The sequence below is a fragment of the Pogoniulus pusillus genome, chromosome 1 (genome assembly GCF_015220805.1).
Source record: "Pogoniulus pusillus isolate bPogPus1 chromosome 1, bPogPus1.pri, whole genome shotgun sequence".
In the NCBI taxonomy this organism is placed as follows: Eukaryota; Metazoa; Chordata; class Aves; order Piciformes; family Lybiidae; genus Pogoniulus; species Pogoniulus pusillus.
In genome coordinates this window covers 29,790,010-29,814,740 of record NC_087264.1, presented here as the reverse complement: position 1 = coordinate 29,814,740, position 24,731 = coordinate 29,790,010, and the positions used below count along the sequence as shown (strand labels likewise).

The 24,731-nt window shown below is 38.2% G+C and overlaps 1 protein-coding gene across 3 annotated transcripts in view; it reads left to right on the top strand.

The window, feature by feature from the left end:
• Nucleotides 1-24,731, top strand: part of PSEN1 (presenilin 1) — a 26,037-nt gene extending 1,306 nt beyond the window's left edge. The window contains exons 2-12 of one of the 3 annotated variants that reach the window (XM_064147068.1): nt 1,417-1,560; nt 3,348-3,386; nt 6,113-6,369; nt 7,559-7,700; nt 11,331-11,398; nt 14,006-14,226; nt 16,012-16,110; nt 17,317-17,403; nt 18,236-18,409; nt 20,162-20,280; nt 20,587-24,731. In XM_064147068.1, coding sequence (XP_064003138.1) covers nt 1,477-1,560; nt 3,348-3,386; nt 6,113-6,369; nt 7,559-7,700; nt 11,331-11,398; nt 14,006-14,226; nt 16,012-16,110; nt 17,317-17,403; nt 18,236-18,409; nt 20,162-20,280; nt 20,587-20,742 — 1,446 coding nt within the window. In that variant the 5' untranslated portion in view covers nt 1,417-1,476 and the 3' untranslated portion in view covers nt 20,743-24,731. Of the gene's footprint in view, nt 1-1,416; nt 1,561-3,261; nt 3,387-6,112; nt 6,370-7,558; nt 7,701-11,330; nt 11,399-14,005; nt 14,227-16,011; nt 16,111-17,316; nt 17,404-18,235; nt 18,410-20,161; nt 20,281-20,586 lie in introns of those variants that run through there. The other 2 variants (XM_064147052.1, XM_064147060.1) reach the window with 2 other exon arrangements.

The following is a 24,731-nucleotide window of genomic DNA, read 5'->3' as shown; positions in this document are numbered from 1 at the left end:
ATTAGGCTTTTTACATGCTGCTCTGTTAAAAATCTCATTCTGATACTTCACATTTGTATAAAAATACTCAGCTTTTCCTCTGTGGTGGCCCTGTTGCTGGCAATTTTTACCAATAGCAGCTGTAAAACTACACTTTATATTCTGTATCCCAGGCAGGCAGTTAGATCAAAATCTTTAAACATAAAAGCAACGTAGCGCTTTTTCATTTTCATCTAATCTTACATTTAATTATATTTTAAGTTAGTTATATTTTAATTATAAACATGGAAGAGAGCCATTCTAGGGAGGACTGCATTGTGTTTCAATTCAGTTTACATTCTCCCGTGGGGTGTGTAAAGTTGGTGTTGCTTTCTAAATGCTGTTCAGTGTAAGCTGCATCCCAGCTGAAGCTGGTAAGCATTATGCACTACTCTTTTAAGATATGTATTTATTTTTATGCAGAGGAACAGCCTCTGCTCCTTACTATGTATGAAAATAGGCTTAACTTCCTCTTTAAGTAAGGTGCAGTCTTGCAGTACTGGCTCACTGCTGCCAAGCGTGGGAGCCACTTGGAATGAAGGTGGGAACTGGCACGCCGCTCCTGAGGCAGTGGTTCATTCATTTTCCTATGTGTGCTGCAGCCAAGGCAGTGGTTTATCTAGGCCTATTCGTTGTTTCTGAATTTTTTTTTTTTTTGTTGTTGTTGTTGTTGTTTTTGGTTTTTTTCTGGAACTTATGTAGGTGTATCACCCATCTCCCTCATTCTCCTATATTGCTTTATTCTCGTTCACTGTGGAGCATGTGGCTTAGTCGTATTTGCAGGGAAGAATGGTAGCATGTCACTTTTTAAATGAAAGCATGTATGCATCTGTTGGAAGCATATGGCATGTTGATATACAATTAGGTGGCACATGAAATCTACCACTAGGGGAAGTGAATGCTGATTAGTTTTTGAGTCTTAGCTGAAATACTGGCTTGTGCAGCTCTAGCTGAGTATTGAAGATGTACTTGATTATTTAAAATTTAGATATAACTCAACCGTCCTTCCTCAAAGATTCCTCTTGAACTTATCAGCAATCCAAAACTAAATGACTTAGAGGAATTGTACTGTGCTGAGATAAAAATGTACACGTTGTGCTCTGGGCAGACGTGCAGTACTTCTAAGGTGTTGCACAAAAAGTATTGGAGAACTGGTTTGTATTATTAGTTTGTTGCTTGTTTACTTCTGTGGCTGATGAACTAATTTGGTAGTGCCTGTATGCTTTTATTGTTACGTTGGAAAATCCCTATTATGAAATCTTAGTAGATGTGATACAGTTTGTTGTTACGGCGTAGATAGAAAATGGTTGTCTTTGGTCTGCGCAAAGTCTAAAAACTCAGGGAGGGGGTGGAGAACCTGGACGTGTAAAGGCATTTTACACATCTTTTTCCTTTCAGCATCTCAAGAGGAAAGACCTGTTTTGTGTAGAAATAAGTGGTTTCCAGAGGACAGCCCCAATGACAGAACTGTCTGCGCATTTACCCCAGTTTCAGCATGGGCAGCTGACAGAAAACTTCCCTGATAACCACCTCAGCAATACCGTATGTAACAAATAATTTTATTACCTGTTAGCAGTTAAATCAGGATGAATAATGAAAATGGATAGAAGTAAAATTCAGAATTTAGAACTAATCTGTTCGTTGAGAGTCATCTTCTCTGGGCTGTTGCAGTGATAAACAAAAGTAGTATTCTGTAAAATACCTCATCTTCTAAATTCATTTTTGTGTACAGATAAGGCTTCCTCCAGTTTAAAGTAGTATTGGAGTGACCAAGCCCTCACAAAAAGTAAGAAAATGGGATGGAATACTCCTGTGTCAAACACCGACTTCCATAGGATATTAGTGAGCTCTCTTAGGGCTTGGCTGTGGACAACTTGATTCACAGGTTTCTCAGTCACAGAGTTAATTTTCATCTAGTGAGAGCTTGAGGCCTGGGGTTTGTTGTTGCAATTGCTGGAGGGCTACTTCTCTGCAGGAAGTGTAGCACTATCTTGTACTGATGAGTAATTATCAAGGTGCTCTTAGAAGTCTTGAGGTTTTAGGGGGAAGGGGAAACTGAAACCATAATATTTTACACAATTGCTTTGAAAGACCTACGTGCATACTTAGTGCATACTAAAACTGTACTTGTGCCATATATGTTTTGGTAAAGCCAAGTTTAAATTATCTGTCTGGGTGTGGTGCTCATGCTCTCTGATTTGTCACACTCAGTTCTTTGTTCTTAGTATGGCTCTTGAATATCAGGTTTCCTTGTGACACATAAATGCTCTTGTGAGGCTAGACCACTTGTTTATGGCAGTAATTGAGGATCCTATTTTGATGCCTGCTGTAGCTGTTCAATAGAATCCAGCAGTTTACAATTTTGAAAAACACTTGTTCTTATCTCAAATCAGTATCCTCCTGTGTCATTGATAACATAAAGTATTAGAAAATTTATTTTCAAGAAGTCAGTCTCTGTAAAACCTTAGAGACTGTCAATAAAAATAGAAAAGCAGAAACTTTCCTACTGCATCCTTTGTGCTTTTACTTAAGAGGGAACATAAAAGGATTATTTTAATCCTGGACAGGTGAGAGATTGATTTACACTGAATGCTTCTGCCAGATTAAGGCAGATCTTAGCAGTAAGATGTGGGCATGCCATCCTTACAGATAACCGGGTGATGCTTCTTCCCAGCAGTGCAGGATGGGTGGTTCTGTTTATTTCTCACTAACAGGCTGTATGACGAATAACTGTTACTCATGCTTTTTTTCTTTCCAAGTTGAAGTTTAACTTCAGGTATAATTTCAATACTTAGCTATTATGCTTTTTCTCTCCTACATGGATCTGCTTTGTTTTTCTACATACATGCAAAAATCTTTTCCCACTCAAGCCTGTCTAGCATCTGTGGCTAACAGCATGTGAAATCACTGTGCAGTGTAACTTAACCATCTCCTTTCCCAGTCACATGCCAGGAGTTCAGCTTTGTCTTCAGTATCTGTCACTGTATAACATTATCTTTAAACATAAATGTGAGAACTGATGCAGTCTGCCCACTGTCAGGCAAGGGGTCTGCTCCTGGTGGATGAATCTGGATTTGGTAAATAAAAGCTTTTTATCAAACATGCTAGGTAGACATTGCTCTGGGTTTGCTATTAACTATTTTCCTGATAGGAAAAGAAAACACTACCGTTTGCTTTTGACACTGTTTATTCACCTGAAAGCGCGTAGTTTGTAACTTACATTTGCTTACGGTGTTACAACAGGTGTTACTGACTTTTTAGCTTCAGAGTTTTCACTTTTAACTATGTCTGAGGAAAGTGAAGAGTCTGTTCCTTTGCTTCCACTTCAGCAAGAGTCCATGGCCTCTGCTCTGTTTAAAACTGATCAGGTAGGATACAAGTGCACTTTGTTCTTTTAAACAGTGGGACACACACATGTTACCGTCAGCCGCAGCTACACTGTAGTAGCCTGAAAGGACAACTTGTTTCTAGTTACAAGAGCAAATGAGAGAATAACTGCTGAATTTTGCTGCCGATCTGGTTTTCATGTGCTGTGATTTAGTATGTAAAGGCATTTTGTGATACTTCTATTCCTAACTAGTGAAAGGACACATTGAATTTTTCTCTTCTATCTTTGATTTTGTGGTCTTCTGTAGTGGTGTGCTAGTTAATCGGGCTATGCCTTTGGCTGCTTTTTTATTTTCTTCACAAAGCTGTAGATTTGTGTTTTACTCTTTGTATTTCTGTGCTTAAGATAGGTGTAAGTCACTTATGCTGTGACAGCAGAGAAAGAGTAGTGTGTTCTGCGAGTCTGCAGAAACCAAATACTAGATCTGCTTTACTTGTGAAGTGTTTCAATGCTCTCATCTCCAGTGCAGTGTTACTTATGATCATCATAGGCAGTCTGTTGAGACTGCTAAGATTGTTGTCACTTTGTAGACTGAGACAGTTGAAATATTTTCGCTATCAAAGTGAAAAATGCTGCACTTGAGCTGTAGTATATACAGAAAGAGGTTCAGTTGCAGACAACATTTCAGAACAATTAAACATGATCTCTTTATTTGCGCTCTCCCATGTTCTTGTTTCTGCTTGGCTTTCAGTAATTGCATGTACTGTCTTTACACAAAATGTGAAATGATTTCTAATTAATCTTTCAGTGAGAAATAATACTGAACTCAAGGTGTTTTCCAGGACATCAAGCTAATGATATTAAATTAAGCATCTTAATTCTGAAAACCAGATTGCCTATTAATTCTGATTAATTAAAATACAATTTTAGTGGCAATTTTTCACTTCTCTTAATTGCTTCCTTTTAGAAAAGTAAAGCAGATTTTCTTAGAGGATAGGTCTTGAAATCTTGCTGAGCTTGATCCTGAGAATATGACCAAAAAGAAAAAGGAGTAAATAGGAAAAGCAATTGGTGTGTGTTGTTACTTCATAATGTTTTGTAAAGGCAAATTTTTCATAAGTTGGGGAAGTCACAAAGCTTCAATCAAAGTTTTAGCAGTGCAGCATTTGCAGCTCAAAGTCCAGAGGCTTGTACTGCTTAATCACTTAAATGCTTTTGAAAACCTAACTATGAGTTCCTGAGTGTGTACTCAACATCTTATCTTGTCTGAAGGTGGGGTTGGGAAAATTCTGTGTAAAGAATCTCCGAAATTATTGTTGATTTATCAAAAACTGCAGTGAGTTAATGAGGTGTAAGTCAGCAGTGATGTTTGGAAATGCTATTAAGAACAGATAATGAAACTTTAACATTGCATAGTTGGGGGACAAAAACTACCTGCCTAAGAGATGTGCATTAAGTGATTTTCAGTGCCCTGTCTTGTGTCTAGAGCAATTTTAGTAAAGCTGAGTGACGTTTTAAAGGCATCTTCCTTCAGTTTACTGTATATTTTGAGATAAAGATGCTTTAGTGAAATTACTTGAAAGGAACTGTATGTAGAAGTAATACAGAAGAAGTGAGGTTGATTCTAAGGAGTCAAGTCTTTATTATGTCTCTTATGTTAAACATCTTCAGTGGAGGGAATGGTGCCAACACAGCGTTGACATACAGTGAAAAAAGTCTGTATAACCTGTTGCATTTTAGAGCTTGTTTAGAGTGACTGGCAAACAAAATAGTTTTGTTTCTTTGTAGTGAAACATGGCTCACTCTCCTGTTGTGTTCTCTGTATGTGCACATAATAGCTAAAGAGCTGAATGCTGGCAGGGCTTTATGGAGAGGATGCAAAAAGATTTTTTGGCACCAGGAGTGCAATCTGGATTGTTTACTCATAGGTAATATTCCTAGTTTGTGTTTTCCCACTGGAAGTTTAACTCTACTTGTGCTTGAATTTTATGTCCTCAATGTTTCATGTAGCAGCGTCAGGATTGCAGGATGGTCTTTCATATTTGTTGGTAAAAGAGGTGTAATTTCTTCAGTGTTAGTGAAAGGATGTGGAAGTAATATCCTTGGAAGAGGACAGGAAGAGTTTGCACACTTATTTCGTAATGCTAAAACCTGTGAATCAAATTTCAATATAAAGACTGAAAATTAGCAGAGTTTAGTCACCATTTCTGTGTCATTCCTCTTACCAGAAATGTGGGAACAGAATCCCTCAAGAAACCACTGTGATTTTCTATTTGGGTTACTGTAGGGGAGTAAGGAAAGTAGACCTTTTCTTGGCATTTTCATGGAGTTACAGTCATAAATGTCTGTTTTAGCTATTCCTAGAAGTAATACCAAATTAATTTGTGTCAAGATATGAAAAATCTACTGTCATGCACTCTTGTATCAACTGTGGTTTGGACCAAGTGAAAAAGCTGTCTTACTCTATTCAGCTTTTTTAATTCTGTTTCAGGGAAAGGCAACATAAGCTGTTAGTTGCAACCAATCCACTTTCATCTGCTGCTGGTTCTGACAGAAATGCTTCTAACATAACCTTGTGCTTCCCTCCTTCTGTTAACTATGTGATGCTGTTAATGACTACTGTTTAAGTCCTTGTTGTGGCAAGTGTTCTTCACAGTAAATGTTACCTTGCACATTTTCACCTCAAGATCACCTCTAACTTAATGCACAAGAATGTGCATTAAGTTGTGGGTAGTTGCTGAGGACACTGGTTTTTATGTATTGCAGAATGACAACAGTGAAAGACGTCGCCATGAAAATAGCGAGCGCAGAAGAAATGACAATCCTGAGTCTGAGACTAATGGTCAGCCACAAAACAACACTCAGCAAGTGGTGGAACAAGACGAAGAGGAAGATGAGGAGCTGACACTGAAATACGGGGCAAAACATGTGATTATGTTGTTTGTACCTGTCACGCTTTGCATGGTGGTCGTTGTTGCAACCATCAAGTCTGTCAGCTTTTATACGCGCAAGGATGGACAGCTGTATGTATGAAGTTTTTTTCCCCTATCTTTTCAGTGGACTCAGTTAATTTTCTTATCTCCATTTCTTCAGGAGTCTAATTCACACAGTGAACTCCTTCCTGCTTCCTTTTTACCCTCCACTAGTGCAAAGATAGCTTTATTTTCTTCCTTCCAGAAGCTGAACTCTATTTGTGGTACTATTGGCAGTTGTTTGGCAACCAGTCAGGGTGATATCTTGTTTGTTACTTCTTGTTTCAAATTCTAGTCCTCATTTTCATACCTTCTTGTGCCCTGCTAGAATAAACTTACTTCTCAACCAAAACCATTTCAGTTGTGTTCTGCTAGAATACAAAGATTTTGGAGAAGGAGCAAACTTACTCATTTAAATGAAGCTTGTGTGACAAGTTCTGGTTTGCCTATCCTGTTTGATAAAGAACTTCAAATGCATGAAAAGGATAGCATTAGGAGGTTCACTTATATTGCAATTACTGAAACTTTCCTGGCAGGTTTCATGTATAAAAAAATATTTATATGTGAACAAAAACCTGTAATTTTGATGAAAGCTCATTTGAGAGGAAGGAGATAAAGGAAGAGCACTGAGCCTGTCAGAACCTGCAGTAATTCAGTTGCAATGTTCCATTATGAAAACGTTTAGACAAAATTATTCAGAGTGTGCTTGTCTTTGAAGTGTTCTTATAAGCATATAATAAAATATTTCAAAGAAACACAAAGTTCTTTATTAAAGTTGTTGATCAAAGAATGATTTTTTCTGGAGGTTTTATTTGTGGTAAGTGTTACTCCCCATCCTTCTGCATAAGGAAGTGAGAGTTGAACCCCTACCTTTTGTTGAAATCTTTGAGATCCTTTGCAAATCCACTAGATGGTGGGCATATAAAGGTCTAGCTGCAGTAACAGCCTAGTCATTCATAGTACCTGTGTCAAACAACCTGCAGTTCTGGGTTTTTTTGTTTGTTTTACAAAGCAGAAAGTAGTAGTGGTCCAAGAATGTTCTAAGAAATTTGTTTGTTTTTAAATTAAAATTTGACAGAGAGGATACTATGTTGTTTCAGATTTTGCCTAAATAGAAAAGAGCTGTTGCTTTTATTGCTCTGAACTGAAAAATTACTGCAATTCCATTTTGATGTTGGCTGTACACATAAGAAACATCTGTGCATTCAGTGGCATTTCAGTTGACTTTTTGTTGTTGTAGCATCTACACTCCTTTCACGGAAGAGACCGAGACAGTAGGACAGAGAGCCTTGAATTCAATTCTCAACGCAGCTATCATGATCAGTGTCATCATTGTCATGACCATACTCCTGGTTGTGCTTTACAAATACAGGTGCTACAAGGTGAGTATATATCACTGACCTGAGTAATTGTGCTAATTTATTAGTAGACATTGTTGAGAATGGAACAAAATGAAGGGTTATCAAGGATGAGTGAGCACAAGTGGCAGAATTGGTGGTTTGGTTCACTGTTTCAGTTTTGTGGCTTGTGTTCCTTGGACACAGGGAGGTGAAGGCTCAGTGCTAACACTGCTGGCTTTCTTGCCAGAATTAGGGTGACATTTCTTCCCATTCCTATGAAGTCTACCATGTACTGACATCTGTGAAACTGGAAATCCATTGAGGACTTCACAGGCTTTTCAAGGGCACCCCTCTTCCCACCCTGCTTCCAGTATGGAAGTCTCCCAATAGTGTGATGAGTGCATGGCTTACATGCCTGGCAAAATCTTTATGGCAAACACAGACTTCAGGGCTCTTTTGTGGAAGACTTCAATCGTATAATGATGTGTGATCTGGGCAAGTCCAGGCTTAGCATAAATAATTTGCAGTGTCACCTGCCTAGGGGGAGTTACTTGTGAAAATTCCTGGTCATCTTTTGATCTTAATGACCCATTTGACAAGTCTTGTCCTAATAAAACTTCCCAGTATGCAACCAGAACCTTTAACCTGTTTCATAGTTGTAGAATAGGCAGTGGGATCCACACACTGCTGCAAAGCTTTGCTCCACTTCATTTTGTCTTCAAAAGAGAAACATGTGTTTTGTCTTCATGGCTCTGGGTGAAATCCCTTCACAAAGTATCTTAGAGTGACTTGGGAAATAATTTTTGCCTGAATCTGCATACAACATGGAAGGGTGTTTTTGAAAGTACAGACCTTTTGTCACAGTGTGGTGTTAACTCTGAACTGACTAAGTTTTCTTTTTAAACTGATAATTCTGTTCATTCTAATCAAGTCAAGTAACTGATATACTTCACCTGGGTTCATTGGTTCTCCTTAGATGCTGAAGGTGTGAACTAGTTTTCACTAAGCTTTTTACCTGTCTGATTTCCCTCTTGTCCTTACAATGCACTGCACGTTCTCCTTACAAAAATAACTCTTGTTCTAAAACATGAGAATTGTTAGACAACAGATGTTTCCTGTAGTTATACTTTACACCAATTAAAATAACATTTTTCAGATTGCTAACAGAGTAGTTCAGTGGTACTATACCAGAATGCTGTTAAATGTAGTTACCTGTCCATTGAATTCTATTTTATGTGCAGTTCTATCTGTAGAATGTAGTCTAGATTAGGGGGAATTGAATTTACAGTGAAAGAATTTTGGGCCCCTCCAGCAGCTAATGATAATTTGCTTATCTTCACAAGATTTTTATCTGAAAATGCTTTTGAAGAAAGGAAATGCTAATTCATTTGTGCTGTTTTTGGTTTCCTACATACATAAACTAAGCATGGTCCTGATTCTAGCTCTAAATCTAACCAGAAACTGCGACTTTGAAGTGTTTGTCTAGCTTTTGCTTTTGACTTATTTTTAACATTTTTTTTAGCATACTTAATTCTCTGTATTCTTTAAAGGTTTAATATGCCTACCCAAAACCTGTCTGCTGTTGCTCATTTTAATGTTCTGCATTCGGCAATCCATATTTTTTATTCAAGTAGTATCAGGCAAGGCCAGCTTTCTACCAGCAATCAATTAGTGTTGCAGCTGTTGTTAAATGAAGAGTGAAAATTCCTTAATTATAAGGCAGCAAACCTGTCATGGTATCCTGCTAGGGAAATTCTGGCCAAAGCTTAGAAGAAATACTCTGGAAAAATCACTTGTATGCAAAGAGGCTGGTGGTCTGAAAAATGCTGTAGGAGATGAGATGCATACCAAGAATAAAACAACATCTGCATGTCAAACGCTAGCTTTTGTCAAATCCTTTAGTACCACTGACTAGTTATGCAGAATGTCTGTGAACTTATGCCAAACACTCAGGCCATAGTCTAGCAATCTTAGTATTTTTACTCTTTACTAGAATGAAATATTAGTATTCATGTTATTTTCTTAAGTGGAGGGGGAAAAAAAGTGTGAGAGCTTATGCTATAAATGGAAAAACTACAAACAGAGATCATGTTATTAAAAGAAATTACCTTTTTTTGCCATTTTCTTAACATGGCTTCAATTAGTTTTACAGGTGAATAAAATTACTCTTGTTAGGTCACTGCTTAGCTATATAGATTGCTCTACACGTTTTTTAAAAACTGGGTTTGCTTTCAGATGCTTATCAGTCTTCAGCTTTAGCAGGTTTCCCCCCACCACTTGCTGAGAGTGTTGACTGGTGGACTGAAACAGATACTGTAGCAATTTTCTTGCACTGCCTTTACTGGCACCGTGCTTTTTACATGGGGTATTTCTTAACTCTCTCAGAATACACTGGCAGAAATTATGAAAGGCAAGCTGTTAGATTAACAAGTTAAATGGCAGGTTTTACTAGGTGAAAGTTATTTGGATGTTTTTTAATACCATATGGGGGAGAATTAATGTTTCAAAAATTGCTGAGAATTTAAAAACTCTTCATAAGCATTTAAGTATTAGAATAAATGTCCTAAATCACACACTCATAGCTAGATTCTTCCTTTGCTGGAAACTCCTGTTTGCCTCATTTGAACTTGATTCCTTTATTCTGTGTGCATATGGACTTTACTTTTGACTTAACTTTTGAAGAATACTCTAAGATCTGTAACATAACTTCATTCTACTACACATCTTTCAGAATACAAATAGATTTCACAGTTTCTTAGCAGTTTCTGAAAACATTTTTCTAGTGAGCACATCTAGCTGACTTCACCAGTTAATTGTCCACTCAGCATGTTGTATTCGGAGCAGGCTCTCTTATAAAGCTTGGATTTTGAGATTATTGCTTCTGCCTGGTTATCTACTTGCAATGTTTGGTATGGGTTTTATATATCAGATTCTGTACTGGGAATTTGTTAAATGCATGTTTCATTCTCAGTTCAGAGATTACCCAAGTTACAAGGCTCTTCAGCCTTAACTTTTCACTCTGCATAGATACAAGATTGGTATGCACTTTCATCACTGCAGAGTCTGAGTACCAGCCATTTCCAAGTTTGAATCTATCTGTGTCCTCACTGAGCAAAACCCTGAACTGGTTTTTGTTAAGATTTTGGTCATGTTTGTCTGCTTTCATATCAAAACTAGGGATGATGTCTGTATATGATTAATAGAGAATAGAGAAATATTTCTAGAGTCAATGACATGCTAGTTCTGAATCCCAGCAGATAAGCACTGAAGGTCTTTCTGTGCCACTTTAATTCTGTAACTATTCTGAAAATTATTTGCAATTAGAGCAGGCTACTTAATTGCACAAAATGAATCATGTTTTCCATCTCTGTTAATGCTGGATACTTCTGTTTTGCTATAATGACACTCTTATCAAAATGGCCTAAAAATATATGGCCTAACAGTTCATTGTATAGAACCTCTGCTGAACCACCACAAAGCACTCAAAATTCCTATGTAAACTGAAATGTAGTAATGTGTATAGTCTAAATAAGAATTTAGCAATAGCCAAAGAGAGAAAGAGTTCTACATACAATTTTCTTGCTTTATTCAAAAGGGAAAATAAAAGCATTCATAATTAATTATTAACTTCAAGCAATCTAAAAAAATACATTGTTATATCTTTTTTTGCAGGTGATCCATGGCTGGCTTATAATTTCTTCTCTTCTGCTGCTTTTCTTTTTCTCATTCATCTACCTGGGGTAAGTGAACTGAAACATTAATATGCTGATCACACACACACACACACAGTATCACCAAGGTTGGAAGAGACCTCACTGATTTTCATTTATCACTGTGTTTATATTTATTTTAAAATTAGCCCTTGAGTCTTAAGAAGAATTATCATGAGTAAGGTATTGCAAAAACATTTTTATCTTTATATAAGTTCATAGAGTGCCCTAGCAAGAGATATTCATGAGTTTATAGAGCATCTGAAGTAGTACAGAAGCTGTCCACCACATGCATCACTAGAATAATCTGTCTTCCACACAGCAGCTGATTTTGCTAGTGTATCTTCTGATAACTTCCTTTTTCCTATTCATGTGACTCAAGGGCAGTTGCTTACATTATCACTTTGGTGGACTGTATGTGCAAAGGCTGTTTGTGATGGAGTGGCAAAAAAGAATCAGCTGGAAAGAATCCACTCTCTCATCCAAAATACATTCAATGGGTTTCTTTAAAATTTGAAAGCTTGGCTTTATCCAGACGTGAAGAAAAGTTGGACAACATAATCTCTGAAGTGAGCAACCTCATCAGGGTTTGTAACTAGAGTTATGCCATTAATTTATTATACTGTGTATATTTTTGTACCACATGATGGACAGTTAAGCTCTTCTTTGAAGAAGCTTATTTAATTTGGTCTCTAGAGGGTGAAAACAGTGTTCTTTCAGTTGTTATTTTTTGCCCAAAGTGGTCTATGATGCTGTTTTTGTCTGCATTTTCTCTAATCTTACTGGTGATGTTTGAGATACAAGCCAGCGTGTGCTGCACAAGTGCAGTTAAGGCTGGATGGAGATTAATTCCCTGGATAATTTCCTTTGAGTCTAGGTTGGAGATGGTGCTCTTCTATGAGCATTTTTGAGCAGAGGGTCCAAGGGCTTTCCTGCTCTTGTCTTTGCCACCTCACTGCAGTGCTGACTTGCTTTTGCAGAGATCTTGTTAACAGTGCCCATAGTTGTTGCCAGCTAACTACTATGGAAGACAAATGTGCCTGGGGGAAATTACACAGATGACAAAGTTCTTTGTGGCTTCGTGAGTCAGGAGCAGCAGAATCTACAAAAAATCATCACAACTGTTTCTTTCTTGGGTCAGTGGAAGTGCCCATGATTTGGAGACAACACATTTGTTCATTTTGGTTTTACATATTGAGAGCCGTAATTATTTTGTAGTACTTAATGTGACAGTGTCATGGTTCAGCCAAAAAGAAGGCTTTTTACTGTAGAGTTTGTGGCAAAGAATAAAACCCAATAACTTTGTATATCTTACTTTGAAGCAAACAAAATATTTCTATTTCACAGGGAGCAGATAAGTAGGAAGAGATCTTTTTGCATACCTTTATAAAAGATCGATTGTAGTCTCACAACTTCTTAGTCTGCTGAGCTTTAAAAGCCATTGATCATAATCAAAATAATTAGTTTTTGAATAACATCCTTTTCTCTCAACTTCTGCATTGACTGAGAAGAAATATCACAGTAAGTGTAGACTCCTGCACATGGGGACAAATAACTCCCTGCATCAGTAGAGGCTGACCTGCTGGAAAGCAGGTCTGCAGAGAAGGACCTTGGAGAGCTGGGGGGCAAGTTCACTGTGAGCGAGCAATCTGCTGTCATGGACAAGAAGACATAATATCTCCTGGGGTCCATTAAAAAAAGCGTGGTTAGCAGGTCAGGGGAGGTTCTCCTCCCCCTCTACTCTGCCTGAGTGAGGCCACAGCTAGACTATTGTTCTGGGATGCCCCGTTCAGGAGAGATGGGGAACTACTGGAGACAGACCAGTGGAGGCTACAGAGAGGATAGCATTTCTGTGAGGAGGAAAGCCTAGGGCTGTTTAGCCTGGAGAAGAGCAGCTTGAGAAGGGATCTTCTTAACATTCAGCAAGAGCTAAAGGGTGAAGAGCAAGAAGATGGGGCCAAACTCTTTTCAGTGGTTCCCAGTGACTGGACAAGGGGCAGTGGGCAGAAACTGGAACCCAAAGAGTTCCGTCTGAACGGGAGGAGAAAATTCCCTGGTGTGAGGGTGCCAGAGCTCTGGACCAGGCTGCCCAGAGAAGTTGCGGAGGTTCTAAATGCACCTGGACATTGTGATCCTGGGCAAGCTGCTATGAGTCACCCTGCTTTAGCAAGGGAATTGGACTAGATCATCTCCAAAGGTCGCTTCCAACCCCACTATGCTGGAATTTTGTGACGTAGAATTTGAACTTCTCTTTCCATCCCATCCATTCTAGTGTCCCTTTCTGGGAGAAATGGGACTGTTTTTCACACCCTAATACTCTGCCAGTGCTTGTTGCCTGCAGCAGATGCTGTCCTCACTTCATATTAGAAGAAACTGTAGGGGTGGGGGGAATTATGCTCAACATGATGTCATTAATAAATATTTTTTGAAAAGTGGGAGATCTGCTGGTAGGCAATCACTGGAAAAATCATCCACTTGTGAAGCTTAGAGAATTTTGCATTTTTGCCACTGCATTGAAAAGGAAAACTGAAAAAAAATAGTCTTCTGACACTTGCATCTATAACTTGTTGGCATTGTTTTATACTAACACAGTCCATATGCTTCTTCATGTTTTGTTTTTGATTCGTTCTTTTCCAGTGAAGTTTTTAAGACCTACAATGTTGCTATGGACTACATTACAGTGGCACTCATGATATGGAACTTTGGCGTTGTGGGAATGATCTGTATTCACTGGAAGGGGCCGCTCCGGCTCCAGCAGGCCTATCTCATTATGATAAGTGCTCTCATGGCCTTGGTGTTCATCAAGTACCTGCCCGAATGGACTGCATGGCTTATCCTGGCTGTAATTTCAGTGTATGGTAAGGTTTGGGACAAGGCATAGCAACAGATATGGTGGGAATATCTTCTATTCCCTTGTTTCTCTGTTTAACTAGACCTTGAAAAACCAAAAAAGGTGGAAACTTAGTGGAGAGGGGTAGTTGGTTTATCATTCAAAGCAGTGGATAGGAGATCACAGACTTCAGAGATAAAGTCATGATCTAAACTGAAATCAGTCCCCCTGTAGTTAAGACGTTTGTGTAATGCCATCTTCCATCGTGTTTTCTGGATTTTCTAGATTGTTTGAAGAGGAGAATGGAATTAATTCAAGAGAGGTGGATATGAGACTGTTTTTTTTTTCCCCATTTTGTTCTCTTCTGTGAAGGTGGAGAGCTTTTGACTTCTCATTTTCCCCAAGGATTTTTGGAAACTGTTGTATGTTCAGAATTTAGGAGCTGCTTGTTTGGGTACAATCCCATACAGGTATACATTTGCCCAACCTATCAATTACTCAAATTTGCAGACATAAGAAAAACATCCTGATCTTTGCTTAGTAAAAGAAAGAGAAGGGAGCAAGGAAGGATTAACGGCAGCTTTTATTGCCCAAAGTGACACGTTTCTTTGTTTTTATTTTTTTAATTAAAAAGAATAATAATTTTAATTATTACATAAACTCAGAATAATGACTGATACTTAGATGTAGTTCTCTCGTACAGCTGTAGAGGGCGCTGGACACTTTTGGTAAGATCATTTTGTATCCTAAATACAGATTTAGTTCCCAGGCAAGACTAAAATCCAGTTGCTTAGGCATAATTAAAACATGATAGTTTAGTTTATCCTTGAAGATGTGCTCATAACTTGATGTGTTTTTTTGAAAGCACGTGAGTGTGATGTGTGCTCTGACAGTCACCAGTAATGATGAAGACTGAGAATGTGTCCAGTTGTAGAACTGCAGGGGTTAATAAGATTTTAATTAGCTCTGCTGGGTCAGTGTGCTGCTTAGGTGTGCTCATCCTTCAGAGAGAGGAAGAATATCCCTTGTGTATGTGCTCATTGATCGTAAAGCACATTAACAAAACCCTCCCATCCCCCTATACCCATTTCCACCCTCTGTGACTAGAACAGATGAGTACTCCAAGCATTCAGCCGTTGTTCAGTGACTGCAAAATTAAGTTACTCTTCAGATCATATTCCAAGATCATAACATGGTTGTTTTGAGTAAAGGGGAACTAAGTTTCAAAGGCTGAGACCCCACACTAAGAATTCTTTACTTGAGTAAGACCAGCAACGGTGCTAGGAAAATCAGCTCAGGTTTAGATGGCCTGCTCTGTGCAACATGCCGCTCCTCACAAGTAAGTTGCTCCTTTCAATGTCAGATTTTGTTTCAAATTAATTTGAAGACATACAATGATTGGACATCTGCAAAAAGTAGTATCAAGGTTATATGTAAACATTAAAGCTTTCTTTGCAAATATGCAAGACAAGGGAAAAGTAGCTGAGGTTGCTTGTGGAGTTGCAAATTTAATTAACAAGCCATCAGCATTTGGGTGAGAATGCAAATGGAGCATCTGCCAGATCTGCTGTGCTTTTATCTGTATGAATAACTTTTATAGTTATCCTAATTTATAAACAATTGCTTTTCAGTTTTCACTTATTCGCCTGGTTTCCTATACTATCCCATGAACAAGAGCTGAAGGGAGCAGCAAATAGCTGATGTTCTTTTCTGATGCTAAATGTGCTTTGAACATTCCTCACATCTCTGTTATATCAGATTTTCTTGTGAGTTTGTCACCAGTGATGTAAGAGCTGTTTGCTCTCCCTTTCAGATTTGGTTGCTGTACTATGTCCTAAAGGTCCTCTTCGAATGTTAGTTGAAACAGCTCAAGAGAGAAATGAAACTCTCTTCCCAGCACTTATTTATTCCTGTAAGTACATTTTGCTAAGTACAGCATAGTTATCCTCTCAGCTGAAGTGATTTTCTGTGTTTTTTTGGGTTTTTTTTCCTTTGTTTTAACATGATGCTTGTCAGCTGGAATTAGTAGTTCTCTTGAGCTTCAGTTTTACTGTTGACTCAAAAGTGTGGGACGTGGCTAAGGACACTCGAGATACAAACAAGCACGTTTTGTTACAAATGCAAAGAGGAAAAATGGTAACAAACCTTGTTTTGGCCAAAGAAGTGCGTCATTCAGCTGTGAATTAAGCCCATTCTAAGGGAGTGCTTGTTTTCAGAAAATACTTATTAGCTTTCAGTGCTTAGATAACCTGTGTGTTGCTGGAAGGAAAGGGAGGAATTGCCAGATTCCATTACAGGTCTGTTTTCTCCCAGGCTTGTCTTTTTTTGATACATTGTTTCTCCCTGCAGTTGTGAAAAATAACCCAGTGAATGCAGACTGCTGTTAGGACCTGTGCATCGGTTCCTACAGGATGCTGCTGTTTCTCGGGTTCCATGTGGCTAGTTGAAATCACATGGATAAGCAGTGAGATAGGTTAATTATAAAGTGTTGTGCTCCTGGTGCTCCCGAAAGGCCTGTATTTGGAAGTAGTAAGTGTGCCGTAGGTTGACTGACTGCTTCAGGGGCAAGTTTACAGTGGAGATAGAGGAGGGTATTCTTCATCTGTCACTCTCACTGTATTTTACTGATACTACTCATAGCTGCCTGTTCCTCTCTTTTGAGGGAGGAGAGATTAACTCTGAGAAACCACAAACTTGAATTAAAATACACCAATTAAGGGTGACAACATTTCATTACCTTTAGACTGGGGAATTCTACGTGATGGTGGGGGCAGAGAACAATTAACTTCAATGCAGGTACTGCTTCTAAATTGAGGTACCTCAGTACCTGTCTTAATAGACCTTTTTACTTGCACGTAAAAGAACTGATTACCGGGGAAAAAAGTAAAGCAATCACTGATTCAGATTTTCAGAGTGAGCCTCAGATAGAGAAGTAATGTTGTAAATGCATGTTTTAGCTGGTGCTGGCTGTGTTCCAGCTATTACTGTGCTTTAACAAGAGACTGTTGCAGAAGATAGTTGTATCCTAAGAAAAATAATGGACTGATGCCAGCACTATCTCAGAATTGCACGCATGTGATGATTAGCTATGCTTATTTCTCTTGTATTTTTTTTAAAGCAACAATGATCTGGCTAGTGAACATGGCTGAGGAAGATCCTGAAGCCCAGCGGAAAGCTTCCAAAAACTCCAGTTATGATAAACAAGGTGAGTTCTTCTTTGACAAGCCTTTATATTTGTCATTTTATTGGTATATAAGTTTCTGGATACTTGTTACTCAGATTTTTAAGTCTTATGGTTGCTGTAGAAGAGTGAAAGTGTGGAGTCTTCATTGGGAATGACAAACCTCTCAAGACTTAAAGAATGGCTCATTTATTGTGTTAATGTTCTTGGGTTTGTTTTTCTGGGATACAGGATGTTGATGGTGAAATGACTCTCAGTAGACAAGTATTGACTGAGCTCAATTGCTTGTCAAATTGGGATGATAGAGTATACTGCTAACTCATATTTGTGTTAAGCAAGAATGTGTCTAGCCCTCTCAGCTATGCAGATAGTGTTTGAAAACATGGTGTTTCTTTGTTTACCTGTATTATTGAAGCAGAGCAGAGTTGCTGAATTTAATATACATTAAGGGCTGTGTGTACATGTCATTTTCAGCTACATTTTCTTTTACTGGAAAACTAAGCTGTCAGTGTTGACTAAAGAAGCTATTGAAATATTAAGTTAGAGCTTATTTGTTTAAACTGTGGTCTTTAAATTAGGTCACCACAGAATTTTCCTTGTTATGTCAAAGTACTCCTGAATGCTGGGGCTTGAATGCAACATCTAGATGCTGTGACTGAAAAGGCTCCTGATTGTTCAAAAAAGTAAAAAAAGTAGTAAAATTCAAAGAATGTCTTGTAATGGTGTGTGCCAGTGTTGAATGATGATGCTAAATGCTGTGGAGCACCTCGGTTTTCCTCATTATTTTGTAACATTAAATGTGGAGAGATTGTCATGTTTTATTGAAAGAGATCTTAAATGCCTTTCTTACTTTGAGCTCCGGCAAACCAGACTCAGAATGAAGATGCTGAAGCAGATGATGGTGGCTTTAGTCAGGAATGGCAGCAACAAAGGGACAATAGAATAGGACCCATTGAATCAACACCTGAATCTCGTGCTGCTGTTCAGGCTCTACCCAGTCATTCTCAAACAAGTGAAGACCCTGAAGAACGTGAGTATGGAGTCCTGTGGCTGAAAGACTTAGGAAATCTGAAGCTAGTTAGTCGTAGTCATCCTGTCTGCTCTGACACAGTATGTTGCCAGCTGATGGTAAGCTGAAGAGCTGTTCTTGTTCGTGGTCGATACTGATATGCTTCCTAGAAATAGACAGGGTTGCTTTTTTGTAGGTTTTGTTTTTCATGCTGAAGTGAATAATGCTGCCAAACTGGCCTTCAGCTTGATACACAGACTGGCAAAGCTCTAAATAAATAAAGGTCTGCCTGTCTAGTAAACTGCTCTCCTCATGTGATGCAGCCATATTTTGCAGATTGGCTTCTTTTTCTAATTCTCAGATGTTATTCTGTTTAAAAAATGAGACTTCTACTTTAAGAACAATTTTAGAATTTACTTCACCCCAAAAATTCCAAACTCAAGGAAATCCATTTTAATTTTGAGAGCTTAGAAAAATTAAGACACAAAAATGTTAGGAATTGGGTTATTTTAATTGGTTAACTGGTTGGCTAAAATGCCGTCTGGCCAGACTAATAATTTTCCCCATCCTTTGTTCCTACAACGAATAGCAATGACAGATGTGCAGTGATTCAGTCAGACTTGTCAGCCAGCATTAGCTTACTAGAAATTTGGAGCAGCTCATTAGAAATATGGAGCATTTGCTTGTGCAGGACAAGTTACTCAGCAGTTGCCTTTACTTATCATTCTCTTACACTGTAAACAAGCATCTAAGTTTTGTTTCAGCAGTTAAAGGGCATTTTAATGCTTAAGAACCTCTTGTGAATGCACTGTTCTAAACCATGTCTTTGAGGCCTGCTGAAAGAGAGTAGGGTTGCCTTTTTTCTTTTTTTTTTCCCTTGCAGTGATCAACCAGACATACACTTCTGTTTTGATGCTCTGAGTTCTTCTGAGAACTCTTGAGTAGTAGGCCAGGCTCTAAACAGGTGACAAAGTAAAAGACAAGCCAAATGAAAGTGGCTGATGGCTGGTGTTGGCCTCTGACTAGATATCTTTAGTCTGCCATCACTTGGAAGAGTCCTGGTATTCAGGAAATCTTCATTACTTTGTTTGCAGAAGTAATTGAGTGTTATGCTCTCAGAATCGTTGTGAAGATGGTAATTATTAGTTAAGAGTAAGGCATTAAATCAAGAGTGTTTGTAAACCCCATGTCCTAGACTAAATATGTTGGGGTTTTGCCTCAATGATATGCACTGTAATTGTATTCAAGTGCTTTTTAGAACTACCTTAGTAAGAATTCTGTAGGAAAAATTGGAGGGCAGTGGAATGCTTTGCTGGGTATGTTTCTAACTGGCAAAGAAAACATCATCTGCAGGGGACTTAGTTGTTTCCTCCCCTGCTTCCAGCCAACTTAAAGGAATTGTACTTCAATATTTGGTTGAATATATTGTGACAACTGACGGTGTACACCACTCCAACAAATTTAATTGCAAATGTCTGAGTTTTCATATATCACATTTGTGTACAGGAGCCTAGGAATAAACAAAAATTCTACTTATAGAATGAATTAAATGTTTAATTAATGAATGGTGTAATCTTCCTACACCATCTTGTTTCACAAGAGTTTTTCTTTATCACTTAATTCAGCAGCAGTTCTAGTTTAGAAAATAAATTCTTCCTGTTATGGAGTTTTGTTGATACTTAGTGTAAATCTGATTATTCTCCAATAGTTACTGATATGTAGTGTGATGTAGCCTGCATGATACTTAATGCTGCCATTTATTTGCTTTTGCAGGAGGAGTAAAGCTGGGCTTAGGAGACTTCATTTTCTACAGTGTCCTTGTTGGCAAAGCATCTGCAACAGCAAGCGGGGACTGGAATACAACATTAGCCTGTTTTGTGGCCATATTAATTGTGAGTACAATGTAGTATTATAATAGAGATGGGTTCTGTTGTTCATCAGGAACTAAGTCATAAGTGCTAAGTTTCTTAGGTTTGGAAATTAGTTTATTTGGCAGCCAGACTGAAAACTGATGAGGACTTTAACTGTGATCTTCACTGCCTGTACATCTGTCACTAAGCCTTATGCTTAGAAAGGCAAAAACTGTGTCTTGTATTTCTGTAGGATGAGTGTTTACATAGATAATCTTTTGTTTGTCAGAATTCCCTAATTTCTCCCTCTGTTTTTTGTTTTGTTTTGTTTTGTTTATTTCCCCTCAGGGTCTGTGCCTTACACTTCTGCTTCTTGCCATCTTTAAGAAGGCCTTACCAGCTCTTCCAATCTCCATAACCTTTGGGCTAGTTTTTTACTTTGCTACAGATAACTTGGTGCAACCCTTTATGGACCAGCTAGCGTTCCACCAGTTTTATATCTAGCACACCTGATGTTGGTATTCTATGGATATTTGTAGCAAATCTGGGAGGAGAAAAAAACCATTTTTTTTCCTCAGTTCTCAAGTAAGACTGAAGTTTAATACTCAAGATTCCAAGCTTGAATCATTACAGCTTCCTCCAATAACATTTTGGTTTGGCTTTTTTCCTGAGACAACTGCTGCACTGGACACCACATGATTTTTCCTGTGTGAAAGTGACTTCTTCTTGACGGCTGGTCTAAACCGGGTGCTGTTATATCAGAGGTTATCTGATACACGTATCTCTGGTGAGGACCACCTGTGTGAAAATTGCTAATGCTTCCACCAGCAATGTGATCTCTTGCCACAGGCTGATTATTTTCAAAGCATTAAGAGTGCTCAGGACTTCCTTGATGTTAACAGAGGAAGCTGACAAATCACGTGGAACTTGTCCCTGTAGCTGCTTGAAGAGAAGGAACCAAATTCACACTTCTTCAGCAGTCGTTTTTGACAGTGAAGCCCTGACTCTGCTCTGTGTAAGAAGAAAAGATTTTGTAGCAATTCAACAAAGGGAGAAATCAATGTCATTCTGAGAGTGCTCCACCACTTCATAGCCTCTGTGCCTGAGTGTGCTTGGTTTAGTAAATTTTAAAGCTTTTTTTGTTGTTGTTGTTGTTTCCCCCCTCACTGGAACTAGATCCTCTTCTCAGTTTTAATACTTTGTATCCTCAAGCATGGAGTGCACCTTCTGTACACATGCTCCAGTTTATGTAGCTACTTAGACATGGACTGAATTATTTGATGTTATTGGATCATAAGGTCCTAATTTGAATCCTTATAAAAGGTTAACAATCTAAATTAAAAAGCAATTTCAGGACTTACTATTTGTGCTTTTGCAAATCATTTTGCTAGAACACCCTTCCAAACCTTGTGTTTGAGAATAATCACTAATAGCATGGACTGCATTCTTGGTGTATGTTCCTTCTATTGAAATTCTTATTAAATAAGTATACATCTGCAGCATTCCCAAATGGAGTTTATTGTGCCAGTTCTAGAGGCCAGAGTGCTATTAGTAGCACTTATAATGCATCACTGAATTTTTTTTCTCTTAAAAAAATGTGGTTTACAGTTCTGTTGACCTAAAGTATTGGTCACTCGACCGTCTAACACCTCAGGTTGAGCTGGGGATTATTTTTGTTCATACAGTATCTTTATTGGTAAGGATACTTAAGTTAGGTGAGATGTTGCTTCATGTTACCAAGGAGCAAAATTTGGGGCCCTCTTCACTTTACCTCTGCCATGAGGAACCGAAGACTGGAGAAATGGAAGACAATTCAAAGTCAATGAAAAGAAGATAGGAAGTTTTGAAATTTTCACAAGAAGAGAAGTGGATCCAAACCTTAGAACTACCAAACTCTGTGTTCTTCTTCATTGAAAAGAACTTGTTTATCAGTAGTTACTTGGAAATGAGACTTTTGTGAGATGAGCTTGGTTTTGCTGTAGGCTCTTACTCTGTACAAGTAACTTTTTTTCTGAAGGAAGCATATTGATGGGCATTCCATTTTACTTGCATCTTGATACTGGAGTCCTTGCCGAGTAGAATAACTATCAAAATCCTGACACAAGCTCCTTTTACCTTTTCTCTGGGGCTTTGTTTCAGTGCCTATAGGTTCAGAGGACTGAGACATCTCAGATGCTAAACCAACCATTGCCCACATAAGGGAAAGAAGGCTGTGTTTTATAAGTCTGCTTTAAAAAGAAGAAAGCTTGCTCTGATTGCCCTTGGAAACATCTGTCTCTCTTCCACTATGACTTGCTAACTGTAGTGTTAGCATTTTGCATTTTCATAAAATACTTTCTCTTGTCACCTCTAAAGTACTTTTATTCATCTCATTTGTCTGCTGATTCATTGTGGATAGCATTAATAAATGAACCATATCAGAACTGCTTACACTGACTTTTCAAGTCAAACTTGCTTGTGTTTTCTAGCTTAATTCTCTGTTCCACGTTTTGCTGCAGTGAAGCCTGACTTAAACAGGTTGGTTGTTTTGGCAGGGGGTTGTTTTTTGGGGGTTTTGTTTGTTTTTTACAAGACTTCTGAGTTGTTTTTTATATTATTGTAACTTGTCCCTTTCCTGAGCGTTATACCTAAGAAAATTCCCTGGTCTGTTTTATTGGGCATCCTAACTATCTTTTCATTGTACAGAACGAGTTTGCTAAGGGTTGGCATCACTAGCATCTGTCTGCGTATCTGAGCCAACTCTCAGTTAATGCAGCAGTGTTTTTGGCTTAAATATGCACCATGGGATCACTAGCTTCATGAAGAGTTGCTTTAGCATCTATAGAAATGCACAAAATCCTTTCCACATACTTGAATGATTGTTAGAAGTGCAACCTACGGAAGAGCTCAGAATCTTCAAACACTACATTGCCAGTCTTCCACTGCCCAGAGCTGTTTCTGCTATCCTGATGTTTTCATTTCTAAGCTAAAGTTACAGTGATGAAGACTCTCAAATTCATATTCACAAAACCTGTTCAACTTTATGTATTAGAATCTGGAAATAAATTTGAAATAAAAATTGCTTTTCAAGTCCAGGTCAGTGTATCTTAGACGACTTACTCCCAAGTCGTTACATACACCTTCAGAAACCAGATGAAGCTTTCTAGATTTGCCTTCTTATACCAAGTCATAGTAGCTTATGCTCCAAATGGCATCTTTCAACTAAATATCATCCTGGGTCCATAAGGTCCAGCTGAGAATAGTTTTTGTTTGCATTTGGGCTGTTACTGCATCATCATGAAGGCCTTGTCTTTCGTTTGTCTTAAAACACCGATCTACTATGAGACCATGAACTGTTTTGTCTCTGTTAGCTCAGTATAGCTGAAAGAATTCTGATATGTAGTCTGCATTTTTGAGAGAATTTTCATTATTATTAAATTAGTATGTGATTTGCAGCATGTGAGACCATAGCTATGAAAGAGTTATTGTGTAACCTTAGTAGCTAGATTCATCTCTTCTGTGCCCAGGCAGACTGACTGGTAACTGCTATGTGACTGTTTCACTATTTGTACTTTGAAGCTGGGATCATGATAGCTTTCCCCTTTCAGCTTACATCACTGATTAATCTCTTTCTTTGGCTAAGTTTCAAGTCAATAAATGAGGAAAAAAAAAGTTACAGGTTTACCTAAAAAACAGACCCTTGCATTTGTCTTTATTTTTCAGTCTGTTGGGGGATTTAATCCAGACCAAAAAAAGAGAGATCTGTGGAGGATGGTCTTAGAGCAAAGATGTATGATGCTGTTATATCTGTGTATGACTATTATGATGGCATTCAAATATCATCTGTTAGAGGTGAGTTGAGAAGGTATGCACATGATACTGCAACAGATTCAGCACAGTTCTGACTGGCAGATGGTGATTTGTTTAAGCCAAATAACCAAGGGCTGTGCTCCTCTAAAAAAAAATGGCTGATCTCCTCAATGTACAAAGCAGCCCCTGACTGGTTCAGGTGTAGGAGACTGGTGTTTCTTTGATCTATAGTTATACATCTGTACTTTCAGAGATGTGGATATATAGGTATGTACCTGGGCCTGTAGATGCCAACTGTTCTGACATTGTTGAAGTCAAGAATTAAATACACAGGAACGCATTTTGGGTGGATGGTACTGTATGGCAAAACTTCTTAAATGCTTTATTTAAAAAGAAAAATTTCTTTTGGCAACAATGCTGTTGGAACAAGTTTAATAGACTGTGGAACGTGTCTACACTGTGATTGCATCTCAGTGGTAACTTGGTCATTGGGAACGCTGACACATGAACTAGAATGGAATTCTTTTACACTCAAAGCATTTGCTGTTTTCTTTTTTGCAAACACTGGTTTGTACATAATCTGAATTGAATGTGAATCTTTTTTAAATACCTTTCCAGTTCTTGATAAGATACATTTTTGATAGATTATTGCAATTATTCCTGTACTTGTCTAATAATTAAAATAAAAGTTGCATGGATCCTGA